The 26,658-nt window shown below is 42.8% G+C and overlaps 1 protein-coding gene across 1 annotated transcript; it reads left to right on the forward strand.

Annotated features, from left to right (window-relative positions):
- The first annotated feature begins 6,703 nt into the window (after window positions 1-6,703).
- LOC306788481 (neuronal migration protein doublecortin-like) lies at window positions 6,704-25,402 on the forward strand. Its single transcript, XM_079284017.1, has 6 exons — window positions 6,704-7,112; window positions 9,518-9,858; window positions 18,557-18,659; window positions 20,535-20,624; window positions 22,457-22,524; window positions 22,642-25,402. Exons 1-6 carry the CDS (start codon window positions 6,749-6,751, stop codon window positions 22,696-22,698), a joined length of 1,023 nt encoding a protein of 340 aa, XP_079140143.1. The 5' UTR covers window positions 6,704-6,748; the 3' UTR covers window positions 22,699-25,402.
- The last annotated feature ends 1,256 nt before the right edge of the window (window positions 25,403-26,658 follow it).

A 26,658-nucleotide genomic window follows, 5' to 3' on the forward strand; every position in this document is an offset into this window, starting at 1 on the left:
GGAGAGGCTCCAGAATGTGACAACAGCTGAGTTTTAAAGTGAAGCTTTTCCGCCTGAGGGGAGAGGAATAGACGACAAAGAGAGCGCGGCCTGCTGTGAAAAGAGTCAACTCCTTTTGTTGGCTTTCTAAAAACAGAGACCTCAGACCTGTTATGCATTGGTCCTCTCGTTTAAAAGCGGTGGGCCACTCGGTGATGTCTTTAGCATCAAAGCAGAGCAATTAATGAATGCGACGGTATGAATCATCTTTGCTGGCCTTAATCCAAGCCTTTGTTAATATCCTCACACCCTCAGCAGGTGAATTATCATGTGAAACTAGATAATGGATAGAAAAGAGACCTACTTCCCAAATGTCTTCTTATGTTTTTGTGTTGTTATATTGTGGAGACGAAATGATCAAAAAGGGTATAAAGAAGGCAACTTTCAAGTCCATAAAACCAGCGCTTACATAAACTGTCCTTATGTGCATTAATATGACTAAAAAGAATAAATAGTTTGCACTGTTGAACACTTGCTTATTGACATTATTTTTATGTATCTATATATTAAAAACCATTTCCTGTCCAGTCAGTGTGCACACACTAGACCAAAGAAACTTTATGGCACTTTATACACTTGTATTGTGGCCCAGTTTTGAGGCCCAGTACTGTTCAAGGAATATCAGAACAATGGAGTTCATTTGTATGGGGATTTCTTGCCACACTTTAGCCTGTTGGGAATATCATGTGACGCCTCTGAAACTCTACATCTCACCTTTCTTGGATGTATGTTACTGCCCATGGTGCCGCCACTGTGCCGACAGAGCGCAAAGTCGTTTTATTCAAGTCGGTTACATAGCCACGAGGATGAGACCAGTTTACGTCCAAAAGCTTGTGATTTAATAAGAAATAATGACCAATGTGGGCTGTATAATGACATGGTGTTTTGGTTTCTGCAGTTTGACAGTTTCTTTTCCCTGCGTGATATCTTTAAAGGAACCACGCAGCCTTATCCACACAGTAAAGATATGCATCTATAATACTAACTGTGTATAAGTTCATGCAAAATCAACCACAGACATTTGTTCTGTTGGCCTTTAGGGATCGGCTGCCATTCCCATCAGCAGATATTTTATTATTACCGTCATAATTAAGTGCAAACATGTAAAATCACTTCTTGGAAAGTAGAATACAATGACTTTTTTCCCCCTTTGATGTACTGTTCTTTTGAAGCCGTGTGACATATTTTCAGACTACAGTGCAGGTGCTCTGTCTAAAGCAAAAGTAGGAAAGTAGGTTGAATGTGTCACACAGAACACGAGCGATCTTATGTTTCGTCACAAACAGACGAAAACATTGTTTTTCATTCACTAGTCTTTCCAGAGTCAATACTGTTTATATTTTGCAGAGGGGTTTGCTCATATGCAGATCCTGATTTACAGAATATTTTATTCCTAAAACATGGCGAAAATGTTGGAGAATTTTCTGATTTGTGGAGTGCTACAAAGATTTACTCGATACAAACCTTTGACTCTAATCTTTCAACCAAATGAAACAAGAACTTTGACCCTAACTTTATCCAAAGTTCAGATGTAAGTATTGGAAATGTATCAGCACATATTTAATAAGTGAATGCCTCATTTGCATATCCAGACATGAAATTCAAGAAATCTTGTCATCAAAAAAATGTTCTTTCCTGCACTATATCTTTACATAGCAAATAGTTGTATGTTCAGATTGCTAAATACAGCTCATTGAGGAGTTAAAACATGGTTCCCTGGCTAATAATGAAATAGTCAGAAAAAGGGAAGTAAAGCACTGTTAGGCATTCAAGCTTTTTTATCTTCCACCAACAAAGAGCTCCACCAGACGGAAAGCATCAAACTGTCTCAGCTGATTGCACTGGACACACACAGAAAGCCACAACCTTGTAATCTGGAGCTTAATCCAAGAGAAGAGTAATGCTCTTTTAACTTTGTGACAGAAAGTAGAAGTGCCCCACACCCAAAAATCAGGAGATCTTTAATAAAGCTCATCTTTCATCCATTTGTATTATTATTATTTGTTTGAATTCACTGCATCTCCATGTACCTTTTTGTGACGTGAGCTCCACCCCAGCCCCACTCTGACTGGTACCTACAGCATTTCCACGGTGGGCGGGTCCAGGGCTCGTTGGCTTTAGGACCCAGTGGCTCCTCCAGCGAGGCGGTCTCGGCTCTCACACTGAAGCAGACAAAGGCGAGGGGAGAGACGGCGTGCCGCTATCCTGCAGCATCGACTCTACACGTTCACTCACACTCCCCCCCCCTCCTCCCCGCCACCGCCACCCGAGCACACACTCCCTTCTCTCCGCAAGCAGCGACGCAGGTGAGTCCGCTACTGGGTGATGGGATTATCCGCAGACTTTTACTTGTTAAAGGAGAAATTAAATTGGCACCATTTAATTTTGAAGTGGGTGAGTTGAGATGACATCGCAGGGACTTGCGCGTGGAATGAATGGTTTTAGGTGTTCCGATTTGTGCAGGTGGATTGTGAGTAGGTGTGCGCACAACCAACCCTCCCTTTTTTTTTTTTTCCTCAAGAAAAACTTGCATTTTCTGCAGCTGCTCTCTGCCATGTGGCCGCATGATAAATGAGAAGTGTGGCATCAGGAAACTTTTTTTTATTCCTTCCTTTTGCGACTGTGATTTTAAACTGTCTGTGCTGTGGCGTGGTGCCCTTTTGTGGATTTGATCACTGTGTGTAGATTAGCTCTGGATGAAGAGGACTGGAGAGTCATAGTGTGGTTGTCAGGAGTGTGCAGTCACCGGGCTGTGCTGTGTGGGTGGCTCAGCCAAGGAGCACACAAGCAGCCAAATATATCAGTGATTCCACACCATGTTGCTGCAATGCTGGTTAATGCTCAGTCTTTAGCTTGGCGGGGGGTGCATTCATTTTTTTTTCTGTGTAATTTTGATTCATCTATTAAGATGACGTCTGTGGTGTCTCAATCAACCACAAAGATAGATGATGTAAAGCTACATGGCATCTATTTTAACACTGCAAAGTAGTGTACCATTATTGCTTATAAGATGCACTTTTTGGACTCCTGCTGGAGAATGAGCTGGCTGCTCCTCCAGCAGCAGCAGCAGTGATGGTGATGTCACTCTGACGGAAAGGCCCCCTGGTTGAGACAATGGACTGTCCTAGTTGATGCTCCATTGGGAAGGGTCACTGTTAGCTCAGCCCATTAGTGCAGCAGATGGGCTCGAAACCTGGCCTTTGTCAGCTGAGGAGCCCCCCAGAAGTCCCACCCCTGTCAGCGTGCCTGTCATAAAAATAAAAAAAAACACAAGTCAGCAGCACAGCCATGGGGTTAGCATGGACTGCAGGGCCCCGCCACATGGATGGGTGGCGGCAGCATGTTTCTTACTGTTCTATTTTAATGGCCGCTGTTTGTCCACCATATGCACCACGCAGGGCATTAAACCATGGAGGACAATAAAGGATTAGAAACGGGACAAATCAGCATTATTAGATGTTGTTTCAGTCATCTGTTTAGACTGGGTGGAATGAAAAGGGTGAAAATGTTTTTTCCTTGTTAATATGTTGAATGTTCATTAGAAGTAGAGCTGTGTGTTTAAGATCAACATCAAAATAAGATGATAGTGTGAAGCTGAGGCTGCAGATAACAACTATTTTCCTTATTGATTAATCTGAAGACTTTCTCTGAAGTGATCCGTCAATAAATCAGCGTCCAATAAAGTGTCCAGTGTGAAATCTTAATGTCTGTTTTTTGTCTGACCGCCTGTCAAAAAGAACCTTTTTAAATATATTCAAGTTTACATTGAAACGGAGAAAAGAAACCAGCCCTTCAGATTGGGGAAGCTGGAATCCGAGAACGGTTGCCATTTATTTGCTGGAGAAATGACTGAAACGATTGATTATAGATTCATAGTTGTCAACTAATCTCTTGTCTGTCAGCTAATTGATTTATCTGCTAATCATTTCAGTTCTGTTCAAAGAAACCGGGTTTTGCTGTTATGCGTCAGACAAAACACTTCAGACACGAAAGAAGAAGTGAAAAGACTTTCATAAGTTTGTAAAGGCGCAACAGAAGCCTGTAAATTCACATTATAATTCCAGTCAAAGCCGATAAATGATAATCGTGCAAAATTTCCCACCTTTACCTAGAAGCCCTTCACTGAGGATTTAGTGGAAAATTGCTACAAAATGGTGCATCATTTCTTTCCAAGCCAAATTGTGATGTCTGGTCTTGAACATCATCAAGGAGGAAAACATGACTTAAAGCAGCCTAAAAGACTTACAATATATGTGTAGTTAACAAGCCAGTCAGAGATGACATGAGTTCAAACACCGGTGACCTCGTAGTCAATAGAGTCAAGTCCTGTAAGCTGAGTACGACCTGGAGGAGAAACGAGTGACATGCGCGACACCTTTAGCTTATTCTGGCATTTTTTGTGGAGGTTTTCAAAGTCTTTGTCGTCTGCGCAGAGCAACACTGGGTCCAAAGAATATGCCTGCAAACTACTAAACAGATGTACATAAAACATAAAGCTCTTAAAATGAAAAAGAGTTCATTGACAATGTGATCATGACGATAGCTTTAAACTACACGGATATCTTCCTCTTTCATGTGGGTGGGTGTGAATCAGTGTTCACTATATGAAAGGTACGGTTCAATGAGTTTCTGTGGCTTTTGAGGACTGGGTTGCGGTCATGAGGTGCAGGTGGGAGGTTAACAGGAAGAGACCAGTCTTTTTCCATGGAAAAGCTGCTCCAGCCTTCGGCCTGTCCGGCTCATAGCATAAGTGGTTTATTGTTGGTTTGCCGAACGGCTGCATCTTTTGCATAATTTCTGGGAAGCCGGAAGAGCTGGTTCTCCGGTAACATTCAAATCCCCACTATTTTGGGACAAATAAGAGTTGACAGTTTCCTTCAAATGAAGAAAGCTTTGAATTTAGTCTAATGTGGCGACATGAATTTGTGTAGAAATCCAGCAGTAACCGATATACTGACTTACTGTAACACCAAACCCATATATGTATTATACACGGCTCTAAGAATCCATTGTTTTTACTGATGTACATTATCACAAGACTTAGATTTGTGATATTGTACACATAACTTTGCTTCACCAAATACATTTACATTACACTGAACACATCGGCAGAATATTAACATTAACAACAGCAAAGAAATGGACAAATTCCTCCTAATGTGACCAGAACACATCCTGACATGAGTGATCTGAGCAGATCAACTCACTGAAATGGGAGAAATGATATATTGTTTATGGTTATCTGTTGGCTCCTGGAGATTTTGTAGAAAGGTCTCAAATGATTTATTAAAGACTTATTTAAGAACTGTACCCTTGAGCTTTATTAATAAGCCATGTGATTTCATTTGATCAAAGTAAGACAACCGCTCAGGTGTATGTGGGCGCCGCAATACAGAAGAGACGTATCCTATGGGCTACATGCCCCACAAAACAGTTTAGCCAAAGCAGAGTAACAGTAAATCCACCTTAACATTCAATTTCTTTTCAGTTTAATATCATTTTTTTACTTTATTTGTTCATCAAATCGTTGCCAATGGGGAAACCTAACTGTGCCATGTAGTTGGTCAGACATCTTAATCCTCATCTGTGTATAATCCTATTTTTCTACCCGACAAAATCTACATTTAAATCCAATGTTGAGTGAAAACTGATTCAAACATGCCGTTAAAAGGATTTATCTCTATTGACATCAGAATTGCCACAGGAGGCCCATTGGATCATCTGTAAAGATTCATTTTTAGTTTACATTTTAATATGTGAGTGATTGCGGTGCCGTAATATTAAGCAAAGTAGTAGTTCAAGGACTCAAACTTTGTATTGATGCTAAATAATAAAGCCACATGTACACAGTGTTCTTTGAAGTGGTCAGGATGTGTCATCAATCACCACTTTTAATACAGACTCATTTGTCTGGAGCCCTTAAGACCAGCATTCAATAGCAGTCCTTAAAATGATTAGTAGTTTGATTCATTGTCTGCCTATATGCATCAGATGAAACTATTATCATTGTTGTAAGTTTATAGAATTTGATGTTTAAAGTCATATGAAAATGTCCGTGCTTGTACTAGAAACTCATAGTAGGGCTCTTAATAAGTTGACTAATTGGAGCTCTTAATTGACTTAAGATTTCTTTCGTCAATTAGTCTGTTTAATTCTTTTTTCATGCTGCATAACGTCTTCCCAAGAAACAGTTTGATAAACACCAGATTTAAAGTGGTGCTTTTGTATGAGTCCTTGTGGAGAATCTGAGTTTTCCAGATCTGTTGATGAAAGTCGACAAACTCGTATGAATGTCAGTCGACTTTGGATTTCTTTGGTTGAGGACGACCCTAACTCGTAATGACAGGAGACGTAAGCACCAAATCAGTTTGTGTTTACTTCAGTAACAATGGATTGAAGAGTCAAGTTCCCCTTGTGTTACGGCGAAGTCATCCAGGACGAGATGAAGTAATGTTTGTGGTCACTGATGGCAGAAATTATCCGAATATACTAGAGGACATTAGACTAATTCGACTTGGTGTGAGTAATTGGTGACTTTATTCATAGCTTGTTTGGGGCCGTGTTGTTGGACCAAGCCAATATAGTAAATCACAATTTTGTATTATTACTGCAGCATTTTACTTTACATGCATTGTTTTCCTTCTTTTCCCCAGACTCTCCGGAGCTGGTCCACCACACATCTGTCACAACCATCTCAACCTAAGTCATCATGGAGCTAGACTTTGGCCACTTTGACGAGCGAGACAAGGCATCCCGTAACCCTCGCGGCGGGCGCCTGAATGGACTTCCCAGCCCTACCCACAGCGCCCACTGCAGCTTCTACCGCACCCGCACTCTGCAGGCTCTCACCAATGAGAAGAAGGCCAAAAAGGTGCGCTTCTACCGCAACGGAGACCGCTACTTCAAGGGCATCGTGTACGCTGTGGCCAACGACCGGTTCCGCACCTTTGACGCGCTCCTGGCCGACCTCACGCGCTCGCTTTCTGACCACATCAACTTGCCACAAGGTGTCCGCTTCATCTTCACTATTGATGGCATGACCAAGATCGGCTCAATGGATGAGCTGGAGGAAGGTAAGCCTATCTGGTGGGTTACACCGGGCACTTCTTACATCTGATTTACTGAGATGAGGGATCATTTGGATCGGGGTTTTCTTGCTGTGCAGTTTCAAGTCGGTTTCTGTGTTGAGAAGATTTAAAGCATAACATTTCCAGTTTGGAGATTAGGAGTCTTATGTTTTCGGTCTAGACTCCTGTAATCTCCTCATATGATGTGTGGTCTTCTAATCTGAGTGGTTGCTTTGGGGCAGTCGAGTGGCATGGTCCACCTCTCAACTTTTTGCACATTGTATATTTTGTTAGGCTATTAAGAGGAAACCTAATATGAGAATTTCTTTAAAATGCCTTGTTTGAACTAAACAGCCACATTTGCAAAACAACACAACCCGTTACTCTTATGAGATTATATTTCATGAGTCTACCCTTCATAGATTTCTTCAACCTGCTGTTAAAGCTGTAAGCAGATCTTCTATGTTTGCCTTCATTGGGCTCAGTTTTTGGGCGTTTAGCTTTAGACTCTGGCAGGGGTTCATACTGAGCCGTAAAGCCAGCTCTCTACGGCTCAGCGTGGGGTAAATGGTTCATTAACAGACGACATTAGCATCAAATTGATTTAAAGAAACCTCCAGTCACAATTTATTGGGTTTTTACTGTCAAGTGTCTCCTTATAAACAGTGGGTGGAAATCCCAATTAAAACTACAAAGTGAAAAGAAAGGAGTTGGTTGTTGTCTATATTTGGTATCAGAAGGCTGATCAGAAGTAATTTACATGTGTACATATTTATGTTGCCAAAGATGACTTTAAATCCTGTTTTGGTTATGGAATAAAATCTTTGCTTGGCACCAGACAAGATGATCCATGCATCTGCCCGCCTGAGGAAAGTCCTATTTCAGTGAAACCTTTGCCTAGATGCAGCAACATACATTTTTAGATCAACAACCATCATTCCGATGTTTCTCAAGAATAATTCACAAGACCAGAGTTTAAGCCCTGGTCCACTTTATTGAATCGTTCTAAGGAAGTGGGGCGAGGTGGACTTGGGGTAAAGTTAGAAGAAAAGCTGCAGCGTAATTTGCTCAAAATGAGATCAACATCTCTGCTCCTTGAGCTGCTTAGGAAAGATAGCGATGTGTGTGTGGCGGGTGCAGTAAAGACGGGGCAGCACTGTGGGTGGTGGTGGTGGGGCACTTCATTGTGCTTCCTCTTGTGGGATATAATTAATCGCTCAATCTCCTCTGCACTGTATAATCCAGTTCTGTGCCCTTTGTCGTAATTTCTCCACATTTGGCCTAATTGTTGCCTGCTAGATTCCGCTTTTGTCCAAATTCCTCTTTACCGCCGCCTCTTTCCCCCTTCTGCATTTTGTCTCTACTTCAACTTCTCTCCCCTCCCTGTCTGAGCAAGGACGGCACAGTCTGCTGTAAAGGCTGGAGGTCGATAAATGGCGATGAAAATGGAAGATTGTTTAGACGATTGAATGAAGAATCGGCCAATTTAAGAAAAAGGACATTTGTGATGAGGCTGTAGAATATTTGAACTCCTTGACAAATTTATATTTTCCAACAAAAAAATGGTCATTTCAAAGAATTCTTGGACCTTTTTGATGACTGACTAATGACCAACAAAGAAGTAGGTCCGTCTCACAACAGGCTTCATCTGGAAGGATGGTTCATTTTCAAGTCTAACCAAGTGAAGAAAAGGTGAAGTTGTGTCTCTACTGTATTGCTGTTACTATTGGTGTGTGCTAGGAAGCAGGTATTGTTGGATTAATCTGTGTTGTGGTCTCAGAACCTTGACGTTTAAACATATTTTTCTTTAACACCAGACAAAGACATGCAGGTGTGAGCTAGTTCATAATCATTTTTATACCGTTATATAGTCATTAACGGGAAATCTCAGTTTGTTTCCCGTCTCAAGAGGATTTTCAAATTTACTTTAAACTTCAAATCACCAAAACAAATCGTTTGCCACATCATCCCAGTTGAATCTAACCAACCAGATACTGTAGTTCTTGTGTTCAGACATCCAATCCAGAGACTCCTGCTGCTCCCTTAATTACGATGGGGATGATTGGCATTTAGTTTGTGGAGCTCTAAGGATCAAGAAATAACATTTTGAAAGCTCAATAGCAACATGTTTCTGCAGAACCAATCTGGTTACTGGAGGCCTGCCTGTGAACAGTTTTTATTGACACCATCTTCAGTATGTGATATTTTCATAAAATGACATTATTTTTGTTGTGACATTAGATCGTTGTTAGAAAGCCCAGAGATTCCGCTACTGGTCTTGATGTCTGATCAATTGAGTTCCTGCAGGTTCAAAGGTTTCTGAGCGAACGCCTCTGGGAATCTCGGGTGTCTGAGTGGAATAGTGGAGTGTGTTACAACACACTAACCCAATTTTTCTTCTGCCGTCACAGGGGAAAGCTATGTTTGTGCATCGGAGAACATCTACAAGAAGGTCGACTACACAAAGAACGTCAACCCCAACTGGTCCGTGAATGTAAAGGCCTCGGCGAGTCAGAAGAACATGCAGGCCTTTGCTGCCAGAGCTGCCGCCGATGCCAGGGAGGGCAAGGACTTTGTTCGACCCAAGCTGGTGACGGTGATGCGCAGCGGCGTGAAACCACGCAAGGCTGTGCGCATCCTGCTCAATAAGAAAACGGCGCACTCCTTCGAGCAGGTGCTCACCGACATCACAGAGGCCATTAAACTTGAAAGTGGCGTGGTCAAGAAGATCTACACACTTGATGGGAAGCAGGTATGTCTAAGCTTTTAGCCATTGCCCGGCTTACAACATGCTCTGAATAACCCTAAAATCCAAATGTACCAAGCCACAAAAGCCTTTTTTTTTTTTTTTTTTTCTGCATTTGAAGGGCCCTCTGTTCTAGAAAATACTGGAACAAAGGTGCTTCAGTATGTCAGCAAAGTTATCGGCTAGCTAGTAGGAATATTTGTGGTCAGGGTGAGAACAGTTGATCATTCATACCCAGCCAGGTATCGGGATCAAGGGAAAGCAGGACACAAAATGATTTGGTTATGAAAAACAATTGAATTGCATCCTCAGTGAATTTATTTAAAGTCATCTACTTTCAAAATGTCCGCCCCTACCTTCAGTCAACAGTGACACGGCAGGTCCATGAGAACCTCGAGCGTCCATGAGAACAACCCGTTTACACAATGACCGTCATTGTCTGCAATCTTTATTCTGACTTCTGGCTGATGCAACATATTCTCCTGTCTTGTGGTTCATGGCATCCGTAACCTGTCCACCAGCCTTTGTTGTGGAGTTTGTTTTCAGGCCATGAGTCGCTTGTCATTGAAAAGCCCTGGGAAGTTCTGTCTTCCACCCACCATGGTCGTGTACAAAGGGCCAAACCCTGTTGTGTTGTGTTTGATCATCCCGCCCCCATTGTTACTCTCTTTGGGATGGTGAATGCTGGTATTTTAGTAAAATGGTGAGAATACGGTTCTAGGAAAACCTTTACTTTAGCATGTGAAAGTAACTAATGTCAACCAGGATTTTATATTGAGGACTTTAAACGTACCCTACTCTTCCAGCTTATAACCCTTGCACTTAACTGAACTCCATACAGCTCAGAATCATTCATCTTACTTTTCTTGTGCATATTTCATGCACAAAGAATTCATGTTTGACATGATATGTCTGTTAGAATATAGCTCTTTTTTTCTTTGGTTTGATTGCTGAGACGCATCCACATTGGGGGCTAAAACATTTTTCAAAGCAAATGATCAGCTTGCTGTCACTAGACAGACCTTGAGACAGTAATTCTATCGGAGATACTGACACATCTTGATCCCATTGTGAGAGGATGAGGATCATAATGCAGACATTTCGTTTGCTTTAAAAAGAACGCCAAAGTGTCTTTATCGACCTCGACTCTTCTCTGGTGTTCAGTTAACGGATCATTTGGCCGTCAAACAGAAATCAGGGCACTCAAATCCCCACGAGAAGAACGGTTTAGTTTCCACTGGCTGACTGGGCCGCTAAAACTTGCACTGACTTCAGAACCATATTCAATACACAAACCTATGAGATTAAAGGTAATGCAGTGTCTCCTCAATGAAAACAATCTAGAATAAATGCTTGATTTCATCCCCAGGAAACATTGCAATCTTATTAACACACTGGCAATAGTTAACATTTGAACTGGGAAAGCTGCAAATCAGTCATTCATTATTTCATGGGAAATATTGAAACCCACATCCTGTTGCAATATGTATTTTGTTTATAGCTCACTGAATCCCTGGGTATAGCTTGATAGTATTAGATTAGCTACCTTATTTGCTTACCTGTTTACTTCAACAGCAGAATATATATTTCCTTCTACACATGTCATACCTTTCTGTTTACTTTCCCAACATAGATGGTATGTAGCACCAGTTAAGCTGCAGCTTGCAGGCAAAGAAAATGTTTCCTCGTGTTTTCAGGAGCATATTGTGAGAGAATTAAGATAGTTTCCTTGGCAACAGTCACAATTAAACTCTGCGTCATTTCTTGTGTAGGCTAGTACCGCCAATAAAGGTTCACCATGAAGATTAGCAGAGAACGTAATGCGCAATGGGACACGATTGTAATCTCGGCTGAAGCAAAAGCCCAAAAATGGCGAAAGCAAATTAAATGATCCATATGAAGCACACAAAAAGCTGCAACTTTATCTAAAAGTCACTCCCTGGGGAAGAGTGTTGTTTTGTCAACACACTGGCTAAGGTAAAAGGACCTGATGTTTTATTCATTGTTGTGCTTTATTGGAGCAGCTAATATATCACTTGTGTCAACATGTGTGTTACTTTATAAAGTACTAAATACTGTGTGTGTGTGGGGGGGGGGGGGCTGCACCCCAACAAATGGGGTGCAGCATAAAAATGTCTTAAAATGTCTAAAAATGATCTTATCTCTTGATAATAACTTAACGCACACCTGTTACTGACTGCACAGATCAAATACCTTTGCTTTCCAGACTGTTGTGAGTTGCGCTGATGTGGTAAAACGTGTGTGTGGATACGAACATCTGCTCCTCGGTCCTCTCTTTGATATGGTTAAATGTTCACTAATTCTCCTGTGGGGACCTTTCGCCTGTGTTATTCATTACAGATGGACTGGGGATCGTGCCCTGCTGAGGCCCTTTTTTAGGTGTTTCACTTCTTTGTGTCTTGTCCTCTGTATTACTGCGGCTGGAATCACATGTGTCTTGGAGGAGGGGAGGTGCGCTGAAATGATAGATGGGGGAATTTGATTTGTAATGCCCTCTCCTTGGGGTGCAGTCTGGCTGCCCCAGGTCTCCAACCGTTTTTACAGACACACATGCTTAGATGTTCAAATGTTGTGACCAGCTTATGGAATACGACTTTTCTTCTTATTTTCCAGTGTTTTTGTCTTTGTGGTTAGGATTGGCTCGTGCATTTTTCTCCATGCATTTTTAATATGTTCCCACAAAGATTTATTTAACAGCCGCCATATGGTAGCTGTTTCAACCACGAGTATATCGATTAACTTGTCTTCCCTCTAGATAAAGATGAATTATGTCGTGATTAGTGTCCACTCATCTTGGACTCGTGCCAGTTTCGTTGCAATGCAGCGAAATGCGAGCGACGCTGCAGCGCACATTATTGCGGCGTCTTTGTGTGCAGAGGCACACTGCAGCTGCTCTGTTGGTGGAGGTGATATGGTGGAAGCGATATTGATGCAGTGCCCGCCCCTCCCCGACTCTGCGCCGATTCCTCCTCTTCCCATTCCATTGCGATAGCTGCTGGGACCGGTTGCTAGGAGACCACATCCCAGGCACAAAGAGAGCCCAGCTGGTGTGGACCGGTCTGTCAGATACCACATCCTGTAGTGTAGTGTGAGAGTTTACCATCAATGCAAGCCTCACATGGCATGTTGTTGTTCCATCACGGGGTTTGAATTGGAAGCACGCCGGACTCCATCGTGTTTGCGTGTGGAGTTTTAAAGGAACAGTTTGTGGCCGAGATGGAAAGGGTGATTTAGGATTTTAGAGCATCTTTTTTTTTAAATGCCTGCTGTTCACTCTTGATCTTACTCTTCTCCCTTTTTAGTGCTGTGCAGACTCTAAAGACAGCCTGCCCTCCTCCTCTTTGTCGGCGTTGTGGACAAAATGACTCCCATTTTCCCCTCAAAAGCGGGTGCTTTTCACTTCAGGAAGGGTGGGGCAGATGGATTCAGGAGTCATTTTTCCATTCTCGGTGCAAATTAGTATCATTTTATTTTCACTGGTGGGCAATCCTAACTCCCTGTGCCTAAAAAGAAAAATACTATCTTTGCCCTCACTGCTTCCACAGGCTACATTAAATCTGAGGGTTTATTTAATTGCTGGCAGCCATTTTGTATTTATTTCCTGTTTTGATGGAGGTGTCTGCATAAGAGAATAGTTCTGATTTGCATTTAAGATCCTGCCTGTTCGTATGAATAGCACTGGCCGTGTTTTGCATCTGACGGATGCCAAATCCAGATGTAATCTGTGAAATATGTTTCCGGTTCACTGGGTTGCAGAAGGCTCATTATTCTGACCCGGCTTAGAAATGTGCTTTGCATTTAAGGTCTTTTAAATGGATGTATCAACCAAGAGCCGCACAGGAAGAGATATGGCTGCTTCGGGCACGCTTTAGGCACAACGTCACACCGTTGTTGTCGGAGAACAAAAGATTCCAATTTTCATTTTTAAAAGTGAACAACTGACTGTAAGAAATGATTCACTGAATAGGATTTGTACACTGCGATGGGTTTAGGGGGCTGCTTAATGTCTTAAATAAATCCGGTAATGGGGAAGAAACGCCTGCTTTCCCTCGGTTATCAGCGCTCTCGCAGTCTACCTGCTCTTTGCCATGCTGCAGGAGCAGTTGTCATGGCAATAAGCTCCGCTGTGATGGATTCGGTTTGTGACAATGGCTGTAATGCGCTGAGTGTGCTCTTTACATTGCGTCTTACCTGCTCGCCCGTCGGCACAGTTCACTGCAGTCACATTACACACACACACACGGTGTTACACAGAAGCAGACAATCGGGTTGACAGAGGGGCGTGGTCGCCATGACGAAGCATGCCGAGCTGGCTTGGTAGCCTGCATGCATCCTCCGTGCCTGAATCCCCCCCCCCTCCCCCCTTTTTTCCTGCACGAGGACCACATCAACAAGTGAGCATGACCCGCGTGGAAGGAAAGGAAGCGCAATTTAATAATGCTCAGGCCACATCAGTCAGCCAAATGGAAAAGCCTGCTTCCTCGGGGGTTGTGGAGGGGTGGTGTTGAAACAACCAGCTGCTCCCCATGACTGTGCAGTTACCGCCGCCTAACTGGTGCATCTGCGCTCCAAATGCATCCGGAGCACCTACAGTAGCACCCAGACACCAAGTTCACAGGCGGGTCAGGAAGGCAACGATCATCGTTGGAGCGGGACCAATCGCTGTCGTTATGTTTTTGATCCCCCCCCCCCCCCCCCAATAATTATATCCATAAACTGAGCTGTTGCTACAAAAGCAGACAAGCTGTGAAACCGTCTGCTGAAATGGACAAAATGGAGACGCTGCATGTATTTTGGAGGAAGATTCCGCTTGGTGCTGATATTGATCAGGTGTGCCTACAGTGAAGGAGCTGGTGTGGGGGTTTACCCGTGGGTTTGAAAAGCAAGGTCTTACTGGCTCTTTTTCAGCCTTTCTTTTTTTTTATTTTGCATGGCTCAGTAAAGCTGAGACTATATCACAAGCTCACGAGGAGATTTGTCTTCTTGTCTTTAGGTGCGTGCTCTGCCCGCAACCTTACACCATCACAGTCCTATCCTCTGCTAACATAAAGAACACACAGTAGATCAGTGATCCCTTGCAGAGCCGCTGTCTGAATCTCAAGATTTGTTTTATTTTCAGCTGACTTGTAATGAGGCGGAGGGCCACACAAACCGATCTGAGATGAAGCCTCTCTGGTGTCTGTCAGAGCACAGCAGATTAGTATAATCAGTTTTCAGTGTTTGACTTTCCTCGCTGACCGTTTGCTGACCCTTCAGCGCGGTCGGGTGGTACGCCTTTGTGTTCATAATATATGTGCCGATCGGAGTCTAAACGGAGTAATGCAACATCACAAATGGCTTTTCTTCTGCATATAGATCAATGGACATGACTGTGTGGAGTCTTGAGGATTCTCCTGGTCCAGTATCTGTTGAATATCTGTTGTTCGTTCATCATTGGCTCTGACTGTGCTGCTGAAGTCAAAGACGAGCAGCTGCTTGCATAAGACAAAGGATGCAGGAGCTTTGTTTGAGGATGTTTCCTGCAGCTTCACACGCACAAGCTGTTGCAAGGAACTGCAAAACGGTTTGATTACTGACCTGAGATATTTCATTTGTTGCGCCGACCAAGTGGTTTAACAGTCTGGCATTGATTTAGGTTCAGTTTGAGTTACATGGGGAATGCTGGCCGTAACAGAATATATACTTCTTACCATATATTTGACAGAAAACCGAGGCTCGGCACTGCCCAGATTATGACTGTTTTATTACACATATTGTCCCAATAACGTTCCCATCTATAGTGAAATATTGCCTCTGCAAGCAGAGGAGGGCGATATGTTACTCTCTTCACAGCGTGCATTAATGTTTAATGATGCTGGATAAAATTGGTGTTTGGTTAATTTATTAGATTGACTTCAGAGGTGATGTGGTCAATTTCACTGTAGCTTGTTACCTCGTGGTTTGATGAATAAATCCTATAAAAGGTGGAACATCTCACATCTGAGGTAATTCCCAGACGTTTTCTGTTCCGTAGAACAAATGCTGAATTGGAAGAACTGTCCATGGACCACAGCAAGGAGAAACTACAGTGACTTGTGGCCTTCTCACTTTCCACCGGGAGGTTAACGACTACAGAGCGCGACTGCTACGACCGAATGAAATGTCTGGACGGTCAGCCAGAGTCGGGCCAAAGGAACCCTGAATAATTCAGTTGTTGTCATTGGTGGATCCCTGCATAGCTGTTGGTGGTTTTTAAGGGGTCATGTGGTCCGGACAGCTGGTGAGGCAGAGATTAGGGAAGGGCTTGGTGGGACTGAGGGTGAGGGTGAGGGGCACCTGCGTTCTGGAAGGAGCCAGTTTTACAGAAAACCCCACCGGCCTTGCTCCAATAAACAAACCAATGTTTCTTTATATAAGATATACACAGTGACCGATGTGTGAATTGCATGTGCAATATGTAATATGACAGGGTTTTTTTGAGAACCTGATGGCATCATTTCTTCTCATATTGTCCTTTTCCGCTGCCAGGTGGGTCTCTGACGCAGTCGACTGACCTTTTGAAATCGAGAGCAGATGCTTCTTAACCTGTATCCGAATGTCCCCGAGACGGCCTGCCCTTTCCTCACTGCAGCCATGTTTCAAAGGGACGCTGACATTTTGCGCTTGATCTGATCACATGCAGAGCTGTTTTACCCCCACACAACAGCTCTATCAACTGGAGGCAGATCTGTCGGGCCAGTCGCTGCGACAGTTGACCCATGATGGGCATCCCGTGTGAGAGGAGACGCAAATGCCTGATGATGCTGTTTTATTAGGCAGACGGTTGTGCACATGCAGGCCAGGTTTTGGTGAGTGTCTGAGGGACATTGGCAACACACTGTACATTCATTATTGGTGGGCTTAATGATTCAAGGAGCGCCGGTTCAAGATCTGCACTGTAACTGTACAGATGATGTGGATCTTAAGTGATCATTGTAGGGAATAGGATTAGTGGGGTTGCTTAGAAGGATGTTTTTTTGATACGGAGTCTTAATGCTTTCTGAAACGCATGTTATCTTCGAGCATGCTATGTTTGCACCCTGGTCACCCTGCTTCTCAATGTTTCTTTGTAAAAGTTCCCTTTGCAAAAATACGAAACCCAACATGCAGCATCTTTGTTTTGTGGGATTTCTATTGGATCTCCTCTCAGGTGCGGCTGCCAGTCAGAAACCACCAGAGAAGACTAGAGTCCTCATTCCTGAATGGAGATTCTGTTAAAGGAGATTGAGGTAGCAGTCTGGATAATCACTTCATCCCTTCAATCAGCTCTGTTCTTAAAGCTATTAAAACATAGACTAGCCTCTCCTCTCCTCCACCCGCTGGCCTTGTGGGGGGAAGAGCACTTCCTTTTAATGCTTATGATTCACCGTCGGGTCCACTCCTGCCACAAAACCGTTTAACCTGATGAAAGTAACATGTATCTAATCTCTTGATAATGAGCAACGGAAGAAGACCAAAATTTGCAGCCGTTTAAATTTAAGCTTGCAAACCAATTAGATCTTGATCACTGGAGTCAAAGCACCATCTCTGTACCCCTGCAGGGATCTTTCAGGCCTGTATCCAGGGAATCTTGTGGGGCACAGAGAGAGAGGTACAGCTGTTGGATGCCTCGCCAGCGAGTCACCACCACACACTTTTAGCTTGTCTAGCAGGACAGAGAATCAACATGGCAGCTGCTGGGGTGGGGTGTTCCCAATTTATCTGCAGCTCATACTTTGCATGTGTACCACAAAGGAAACCGTGATGCATCCGGACTATCCTGGCGACCGTCCCAACACGGGGTACTATAGTCTCTCCGGTCATGGACGTCATCAGAGAGACCAGCAAGGGAGTCCCGAGTCAGTGAGAGTCTTGTGTTTTTAGAAAAATTAGCCCTGTGAATAAAGACGGTGAGTCACGTAGTTCAATTCGTTCATTTGTCTTGATCCGATAATTCCAGCGAGAAATAACAAATGGCGACTGGTGTTGACAGCTGAACTGGAAATGAGGCGGCGATGCTTTGTAATGAATCTCATCTACACCAGGAAAAAAAAAACAAGCAAGGGGAAACGCAGCGTTTTGACTTGAATGGCTTTAATAGGCGTGCCTGAGCTGGTAACGGGGCCTGTATAATGGAGAGGAGAAGGTGTGGCCCAAAGACATCTGTCCTCTCAGGCCATATTGTGTCAACAGCTGCTATCGAGTGGAAAAAAGACCCCGAGGGAAGGAAGTTGAATCATTTGAACAGTACGGCAAAGGTGTAACATTATACTCTGTTTGGTCTTTTGTTTTGTGCGTTTGTGTTTTGTTACATGCAGCTACTGTAGCTAAAGGCATGTTAACATGACAAGTGAACACAAAGGTGGGTTAGCTCACTAAATCCCTTGGCTGGCAGACACTGAGGACTTTACTCAGTGAATTAATCCACATACGGCTGTGTGTGTTTAGAGTTCATCGTTTTCTTTTGTTATTAATGGATTGTAATCAACATTCGAGTTTCTGGCATCACGTCTGAGCACATCGTCCATGGGGCTTCTTCTCCACAACAACATAAGCATAGGCGTGTTAGCATGGTGGTGTTAGCCTTTAGCTCAAATCACTGCTGTAGCTAAACTTAGAGCTACACTAAACGACGATGATGCCAGATTATCGAGGGTCTCACGTTTTCTGTCTTCTGGCTTCACAGGTCACCTGCCTTCAAGATTTCTTTGGAGAGGACGATGTCTTCATTGCATGCGGACCAGAGAAATTCCGCTACGCCCAGGACGACTTCTCTCTGGATGTGAACGGTGAGCGTGACGCCATTGGTCTGTATTTTACATCTTGGACGTAGTCGGGACATGGCGGTGAACGGTTTACCGGCTTTGTGAAATGTTATTGTGAAAACCCATGATAAACACACGGTGTGAGCTTTGTAATAATCATGCGGCGATATCAACAAAAAGACGGTAAAACATTAAAGCTGTGAGACGGTTCTTGAAGTGTTAGCGGCAAATCCAATCATGCATTTGAGCCCCTAAAATGAATTGTGTCAAATGAAGATGTCCACATAGATCAGTGTACCATCAGGAGCTCTTTTGACTTGTCATAATGGATTTTTTTTTTTTTTCCTATAAAAGATGTTCATTCAAAAGCTGTGTGCTTGTTTGAAGTGAGGAGAAAAATGATTTATGTGAGAGGGAGGCCGAGAAGGAGAGGAGTCTGTTATCTGCAGCCAGCAGAAGGGTCAAGAAAAAGGTAGAGGAGAAGAAGAGACATTAATCTGTCCGGTGACGGGTTTAGGCCAGCTGATCTTCTGGTGCTGATACTGCTGAGAAGTCTGGGAGAGAAAATGTAAAAACCAATCCTCTGAGTCTCTCTGCTCCCCTCAGACTTGGAAAAACCTAATTTTAACAACTCACTTCCACCTAATGTCCCCTCCTTGAATCGTTCAGTATCTTCTAAATGTCTTTTAATCTTAAAAGCGCTGATGCAGAGCTGATTTGTCATTACGTTTCCCTTCATCCAGTTCCTTGTCTTGGTAGAGTGGAGATGCCAGTACATTTATAATGATCTAGGTTCTTTCCTTTCAGAATTCCCCTCCCAGTCCCCCAATGGAATCAAACCTATATTGTTTCATTTAGTCTATAATAACCTTGGGGCCATACTAGATAAAATGGCTGAGAGTCTGAAGCATCCAGACATCCCCGAGTAGATGAGAGAGCCGTGTCTGATACATTACGACAGGACACACTGATCACTCTGCATGATGATTTATGGACGTTTTGTGAGTTGATTCTCCCCACAACGATGAAATGATGAATTTCTTTTGATGCGTTTTCAATATATGTTTGAGTTATGCAAAAGCCGGAGACACGCATGCCTTCAAATGTATTTTTTCCCCCCCTTTCTTCCACTGACACATCTTTTAAGCTTGTTTTGGCAGTATTGCCCAAATAGATTTAAATCCCTTGTGGTTATTCTTCACCCTCCTTATGTTAAGTTGAAGCCCGTGATGGACGTGCAGACAGAGAGGAGGACGTGCGTCCCTGCAGCTCTTGTTTATGCAGCGACAACGTCAATTGAAGCTGAGAGGGACCCTGTGCTGGTAGACTCTGGGATATTTAGAGACCACCGAGTAGACGAGACAAGCTGCCAGTCTGAAGCAGCGTCAGCGGCTCGGTGGCACACCTTGCAAACAACGGCGCGCCAATGTGCATCTGTATCCGCCGGCGCGTGAAGGTTAGGAGAGAGGAGACAGACGTGGTGCGATCCCCGGAGACGGAGGGAGGACAGAGTATAATTAGCATCAAAAGTGGAAGAGAGCAGGGAGGGGGGAGGAAAGAGAGAGCCTGACAGTACAAACAGGAGGGGGGGGGGGATGCAGAGGGAGGAGTAGCCATGTCTGGAGTCTGTCTTCCCTGATTTTATACAGTGACCCAGAATACTCTGCATACATTTTTATATGATTTGTATAAACACTCATTGTCTCTCATTTACCTCTTCTTCTTCTTATTATTATTATTATTATTATTATTATTATTATTTCGCCGTGTGGTATCTAGGTAGAGCTTAAACTCATATTTTGGACAGAGCTTCACCACCAAACAGGAACACATGCAGTTCACTCTTTTAATTTGGGGAGATGTGATGTTTTCTAACCGTCTTTGCGCTTCTTTCCACAGAATGCAGGGTGATGAAGGCAGCCAAAGTTCAACATGGTTCAATTAAGAGTCCTGGTCCGATCAGGCGCATGAAGTCTCCTGCTGAATCAAGTGAGCCTGTTATTACCTCACCCGCACTGCAGTGCTTCCTGGTTTTTAAAGTACAGCAGACATTGACCTCTTCTTCTTCTACAGAACAAAGACGGCTGTTGGAATATACAACTAGGCCTTTTCTGTTGCTGTAGAAAGAACTGGTACATGAAAATGAGCAGCTCTTTGTGCCGGTCTGTTTGCAGACCTCGACCGTTGACCTTCCTCTGTTAGGATGGTTAACATCAGGAGGGAGAAAAGAAAATCCCAATCAGGCATGCTTCCAATGAGCAAATTGCAGCGATGCTAATGATTTATTTTTTTTCCCCGATAATCTTCATTTTGTTGTTGACGAATGGGCAGAGAAGGAGTTAAAACCCTGGTTCCTCTGTTTTCTGGAGTCGGACTGTTGTTACTGGGGGGTCCAAACAACATCTGCTCCTTAATCTCACTAAAACACCTCCTAAAGCCCTCTAATACTGAAGTGGAACAATAAAAACCCTGCCTTTCAGTCACTGAGGCTATCTGATTAGATTCAGAATAATGTTGCTCTTGCAGTTTCCTTTAAAACAAACAAAAAAAAAACATGAATAAAACATGAAACGTAAACAAAGGCAGTGTAAACAGCTTTCAGCTGTTTGTTTGACAATCAGCCATTTTAACATTGAATAATATCCAGGAGGCAGTAGAACATAATAGACACTGGTGCCTGCTCGAGCGCGAGTCTTTTATGTGAACAGCTTTTAATACCGGAAAAAAATTGCTGTACCTCTTTGTTACAATGCTGTCTGAGTTCGGCTGGTCGGTGCCATGAAATCTGATCGGGTTCAGACATGAGGGGGGAAAAAAGCAGTTTTCTTCCACAGCTTTCACCTAAACTAGCAGATGGTTGGCCAACATGCTGGGGAGGCAGTAAACTGTTGAGCGTTCACCACCTCTGATACCTGAGAGGTCGGCAGGGCGAGAATGGGGTCGTATTATTTGAATGTGCCGCACCTTTATCAGGGTGCACTGGCTTTAATGAGTTAAATACATTGAAGGTGTGTTTGTCATGGCCCTGTGATGGAAGCCTTCAATGAAACAAAGTCATCTTGAATTAAACCCTTTCCCTCACTGGAATGAGTTCTCTACAGAGGAAGAATAAGTCTAAATGTAGAAGTCTGGACAATGTGGGCAAGTTGCTGTCTATAGAGGAAAGCTTACTCTCTCTTTGCTGCAGCTGAATGTTTGGTTTCTAAATGAAACAGCTGCACTCTCTGTTCGGTATTAAGTGGGAGAGCTGTTCATGTTTATATATACAGGTTTAAGATTCCAGGATAATAGGACTTGTGATTTCAGGTTTGACCTTTTTTAAAGTGTTTAAATGGCTTGTAAAGTCCACATTTGTATATCTGGCTGAGGTAGTGGCATTGAGTTGGTTAACAATGAAGCGTTCTGCTTTCAACACTCATTGGCTCAAATTTACACCGGCCATCTGGCTCATAGACGTCACAATTCTTTTCATCTCTTCAAAATAAAACAAAACTCTTTGAAAGCACTTAAAACACACAACTGCATCCAATTGCTCTGCTCATAGATATAAACACAATGTTCCACACTGAGGGACTCCTAGCAACGTGGCAGGACGCAGAGTGAGTGGATAAAATGTCGTCGAACAAACACGGAGCTCGTCGGCCACCTAGACCTGGACCGCCAGCCTCCCCCGTACGCTGAAGCCAAATGAGGCCACAGTTCAGGAATGACTTTCCTCCAGAGCCAAGAAAAGGAAGTTCAGGCCTCTCTTCATCTACACTACTGTTTACCTCTTCTTCTTTTTTCTCCCTCATCCCTCTCCTCTTTGTGGGCTCTCTCAGCCAACGGGACGGGCTCCAGCAGCCAGCTCTCCACCCCCAACAGTCCAGTCCTCGTCAACAAGCAGAAGGTACCCTCTCCTCGCCCCTTCATCTTTGTGTCTATTTCGTGTTTTGCTCTTAACAGTGAATTTACACATGTGATTTTGCAGGGTCTCTGCTTGCGCTTACCCCTCCTGTGTTTGCAGGATCTCTACTTGCCCTTATCTCTGGATGATGAGGACTCTCTCGGCGAATCGATGTAGACTCTCCTCCTGCAGCCGGCGTCCTCTTTGGCCTGAAACACAGAAGTTTTTATACGTCTGCTGCGTTCCACTTTTACTCACAGTGCCACCTGTTGTCTAGGAGAACCGTTCTTTGTCTCCTTTTAAGGCCTTAGCCTCCAGGGCTATGACACCATTTGCTGCTTGAGAATAACACAAACCCAGTTTCTTTTTATTTGTTATGAAATCAGTTTCGACCACGTCGTAACGGTTCAGATGTACGTTTCCATGTGCAGGTTAGCTGCTATTGCTCAAAAAGGGGCACACAGTTCACTGACCAGCAGATTACTCGGTGTAAAAATGTCACTTTGGTCTCGACCATTTTTGTTAAAGCATGCACTTTTACGTTAATATTTCGGTCACAGAATTCCAAGCAGCAAATGGATATTTTTAGGGGTGTTAGTCAGAGCTGACTCAACTTTTTTTTTTATCACTTGTATTCGTAACGTTCCTCTGTGTCCTACAGTCTAAGGTGTGAAAGGTAATGGTTCCTTGTCAGAGGAAATCTGTTAAGCCCGATAAAGTCTTTCTTACCTGCTGTAAATACTGTGTATAGCTATCCATCATAACGCTCTGCTTCCATCACGTCGCTACAATGTCCGTCTCAACATGATACAGGGTATGGTCGAAGGAAAAGAAGCGCCAACAAAACAAAGTCCCACCACAGAGGGTGAGGATGAGTGGGATGCAGCTCCCGACTGAGGATTATCAGAAGCCAAAGCCTCCTCAATTCATGTTCCCACCTGAATATATCAACAAGAGGATTATAAAACCATCTATAAATTGACACTTAAACCACAGTGGAGGCCTCAAAATCCTTATGTTGGCAGTAATTGGCATTCAGCTTGTCTAATCAGGGACATGAAAATAACTGTAAGAAAAAGCTTCCCACGCAGCCCTCTGTGAAGTCTTTGTGTTGGTGTTTCCATTATTTTGACCCTCTACTTAGACAGTAGGCTATACATGGTATACACCATCTGTGTTTTTAGATTTTCACAAACTGCAGTGCATGATATTGATGAATGATTATGAAACTTAAGACGAAGCTGATTTGAAGGATTTAAATGGTGCATAAAAACAACCAAAGGAAAAAAATATTCGGCCCTTTAAAAAAAAAAAAAGAAAAAAAAAAAAAAAGCTCACACATTAAGTATATTGTCTAAATCATTCCCCTTATGCCAGGTGGCGACGTTTAACAGCACAATATGTGAAATTGAAAGATAAATAAATAAAGGTGTCAAAGCCAAAGTATGTTTTCAGTATGATGATGATTTTTAGACCAATAATTATAGAAAAGGGAAAATATGTAACTTTATTAGTTAGTAAATATGCTGGAGGAAGCACACCTGGAGATTTATGCATGTTACTTTTAACGCATCAAAATAACATTGAGATTAAATCACAAATCCTGCTCATTTGGGGGTAATTAGAGTTCTATCAGGGCGCTAAACAGTAGTTGGGTTTCTCCTATTTTGCATGGCTCAGCATAGTTCTCTGATACAGAAAACTTAATGTTTGTCTAAATCTGTGTGGGTTTAAAATTTTTATAAAGTTGTATTCATTTATATCAAGGGTACTTGTCTAGGATTTCTTTCTAGTTGCTCACATGAGCTCTTAACACTAGTACTTTCTTTGTTTTTTTCAAGCCTCTGTGTGCAACTTTCTACGGCCATATTTCCTTTTCTGTCGTCACGACTTGCGTCGGCTTTCTTACAAATGCACTGAGGAGAGTTTTCTCAGATCTTTGCAGGGAATCAAGCCTGAGAATCGCTAAATTGGACGACATTGAAGCACAAAGCAGGGAGCTACTTATTTCTCACAGCATCGGACACTTTACGGTCTACTTTCCAGCATTTAAACGCGTGACAATTCTTTTTTTTTTTTATTCAAATCAAACATGCTGCACATCTAGCATCCTTTAAATTCTATGCATTCGGATTCAAGAATAGTTAAAGATATTGTTTCTTCGGTAGGAACCTTTTATACCCGATAGCGTAATGAGAAATAGACGAAGACAAAAAAAAGTCCATTCAGGTAATCGATTGAGAAGATGTGACAGTCTGAAAGTTGTAGGAGTGAGCTGGTGCTGAAAGCTACATCTTTCTCCTGCAGGGAGAGCTGTCGCGCCAGCACAATGGCTAACAATGTCCGCTAATCCAACAGCAGGGGCACCTCACTTTACCCACCGTTTTGTACAAAACTCCCAATTGTTGTCTCACAGTTCTGTATAACCTTACATGCTAACAATGTTTGTTTTCTTGATTTTTCTACAGCTTATTACAGCGCTACAGCATATAAAACGTTGGTTGTCTTGTGTTAACCTGCCTCCACCGTGTAAGACTGGTGGTGTGAATTCATCGCCTACAGTGGTGCCTTTTTCTTTATTTAGGAATACTGTCTTTTGATAAAAATTGAATAGGACTTCGAAGGCTTGATCTTTGTGAACAGCTGTTTGTAAAACATTTTTAAACGTGGTGAATGATGAGGCCTCCCAACACACTTTGTTTTGTAGAGCTACAGGACAATTTATCGTGGTGTAAATACGCTCCCTTCCTGTCCTCTTTCATATGTATGCCTTTCTGATCGAATGAATGACTTTTTGCTTTTCTTGGAAAGTAACAATGTCCTTTTTAGTGGTATTTTGCAATGTCACAGTGGCTTGTTTCAGTGGCTCATTCAGTGTATTAACCGGTATCCTTTTGCAATTAAAACGGTTGTATTTCACCTCTCTGGTCTTGAGTTGTTTTTTTACAATGATACATTTCCATTTTAGAGTCTCATTGTGTCTCAAATCAATGCAACAATACTTTTCACTATTCCATCCATCATTCAGAATTTTACAATCAAAGCAACAGTATGTGTTTGTGTGCACATGTGTGCTACGAATCTGTCGGGAGATGTATAAATAGACAAAAGATTGTGGCTTAAAAATAGTATTCATGTGGAGATCAATACGTAACCATCTTTATCACCATGGGAACAGGATCCGTGTCTCTCACATTTCCAATGTTGGCCAAACGTGTCAAACAACGGCTGAGCTGTTAACACCGTCTACAAATCAATCCAAACATAATACTGAATGATGAGTGGTAGAAATGTCATGCTCTTTTGTCTATCTTAGCAAAGTTTCAAAAAATTTGCAAGCAAATTCAAATCACGACTTTAAAATGTATGTGGGTTTTATCCAGTTTTTTATTGAGAAAAAAGCGATATGGCGCAGTAAAAATATGTAGATTAATGACTGCTCCAGTAAATAGACTAAAAGTATTAGTACAAACATGCAGAATACTTTTACAGCCTCCCAATAATCCATAAAAGTATCTTATGATGTGGATAACCGTAATGTTCATCTATAATCACATATTTACATGTGTCGTGCAAAGCTGAAGCCCAGATGGTAAGATAAATATGTGACACCTTAATATAGATTCATAACAGCACGTTATGGACCATAACTGCATATTTCTATTGTATTCGGTTCCTCCTCACTGCTACATTATACACACTGGATCTGACGAGGCTGGTCTGGCGGCCTCTGCTGCAAGTAAGGCCACACAGACGCCATTTTTATTACTACTGCATAAGGCAGACGTACATTTACCTTCATGAATGTTCTGCCATCTGCTGGCTACGATGTGTGCGTGTAACTTCTCCCACATGACAATTGAGGCTTCACTAAAATAACCTTTTGGTCAACTTCCTGCCAAACAAAGAAAGAAACAGGAACTAAAATGGTATCAGTCACTATCTCTAACTGTAAATGTACAATGAAAGGACTGTAAATGTTTAACACAGGCGCTGATGATTGAATGTCTGTCTTTGTTGCCAACCATTGGAGGTCATGCAAGCGTAAAGCCTCTCTACACCCACACAGGTGTTTTCAGTTATTGGCTTATTATAGGATCAGGTTGCATGTGGCCAAAGCTTTGTTTGGAATTACGA

Source organism: Melanostigma gelatinosum (genome assembly GCF_949748355.1).
Source record: "Melanostigma gelatinosum genome assembly, chromosome: 14".
Classification (NCBI taxonomy): Eukaryota; Metazoa; Chordata; class Actinopteri; order Perciformes; family Zoarcidae; genus Melanostigma; species Melanostigma gelatinosum.

Excerpts from the sequence above, each read along its gene's own strand:
- LOC306788481 (XM_079284017.1), top strand. The coding sequence starts at position 6,749 with ATGGAGCTAGACTTTGGCCACTTTGACGAGCGAGACAAGGCATCCCGT. Across the intron at positions 9,859-18,556 it reads ACACACTTGATGGGAAGCAG|GTCACCTGCCTTCAAGATTT; the intron begins GTATGTCTAAGC and ends CTGGCTTCACAG. Across the intron at positions 18,660-20,534 it reads CTTCTCTCTGGATGTGAACG|AATGCAGGGTGATGAAGGCA; the intron begins GTGAGCGTGACG and ends TTCTTTCCACAG.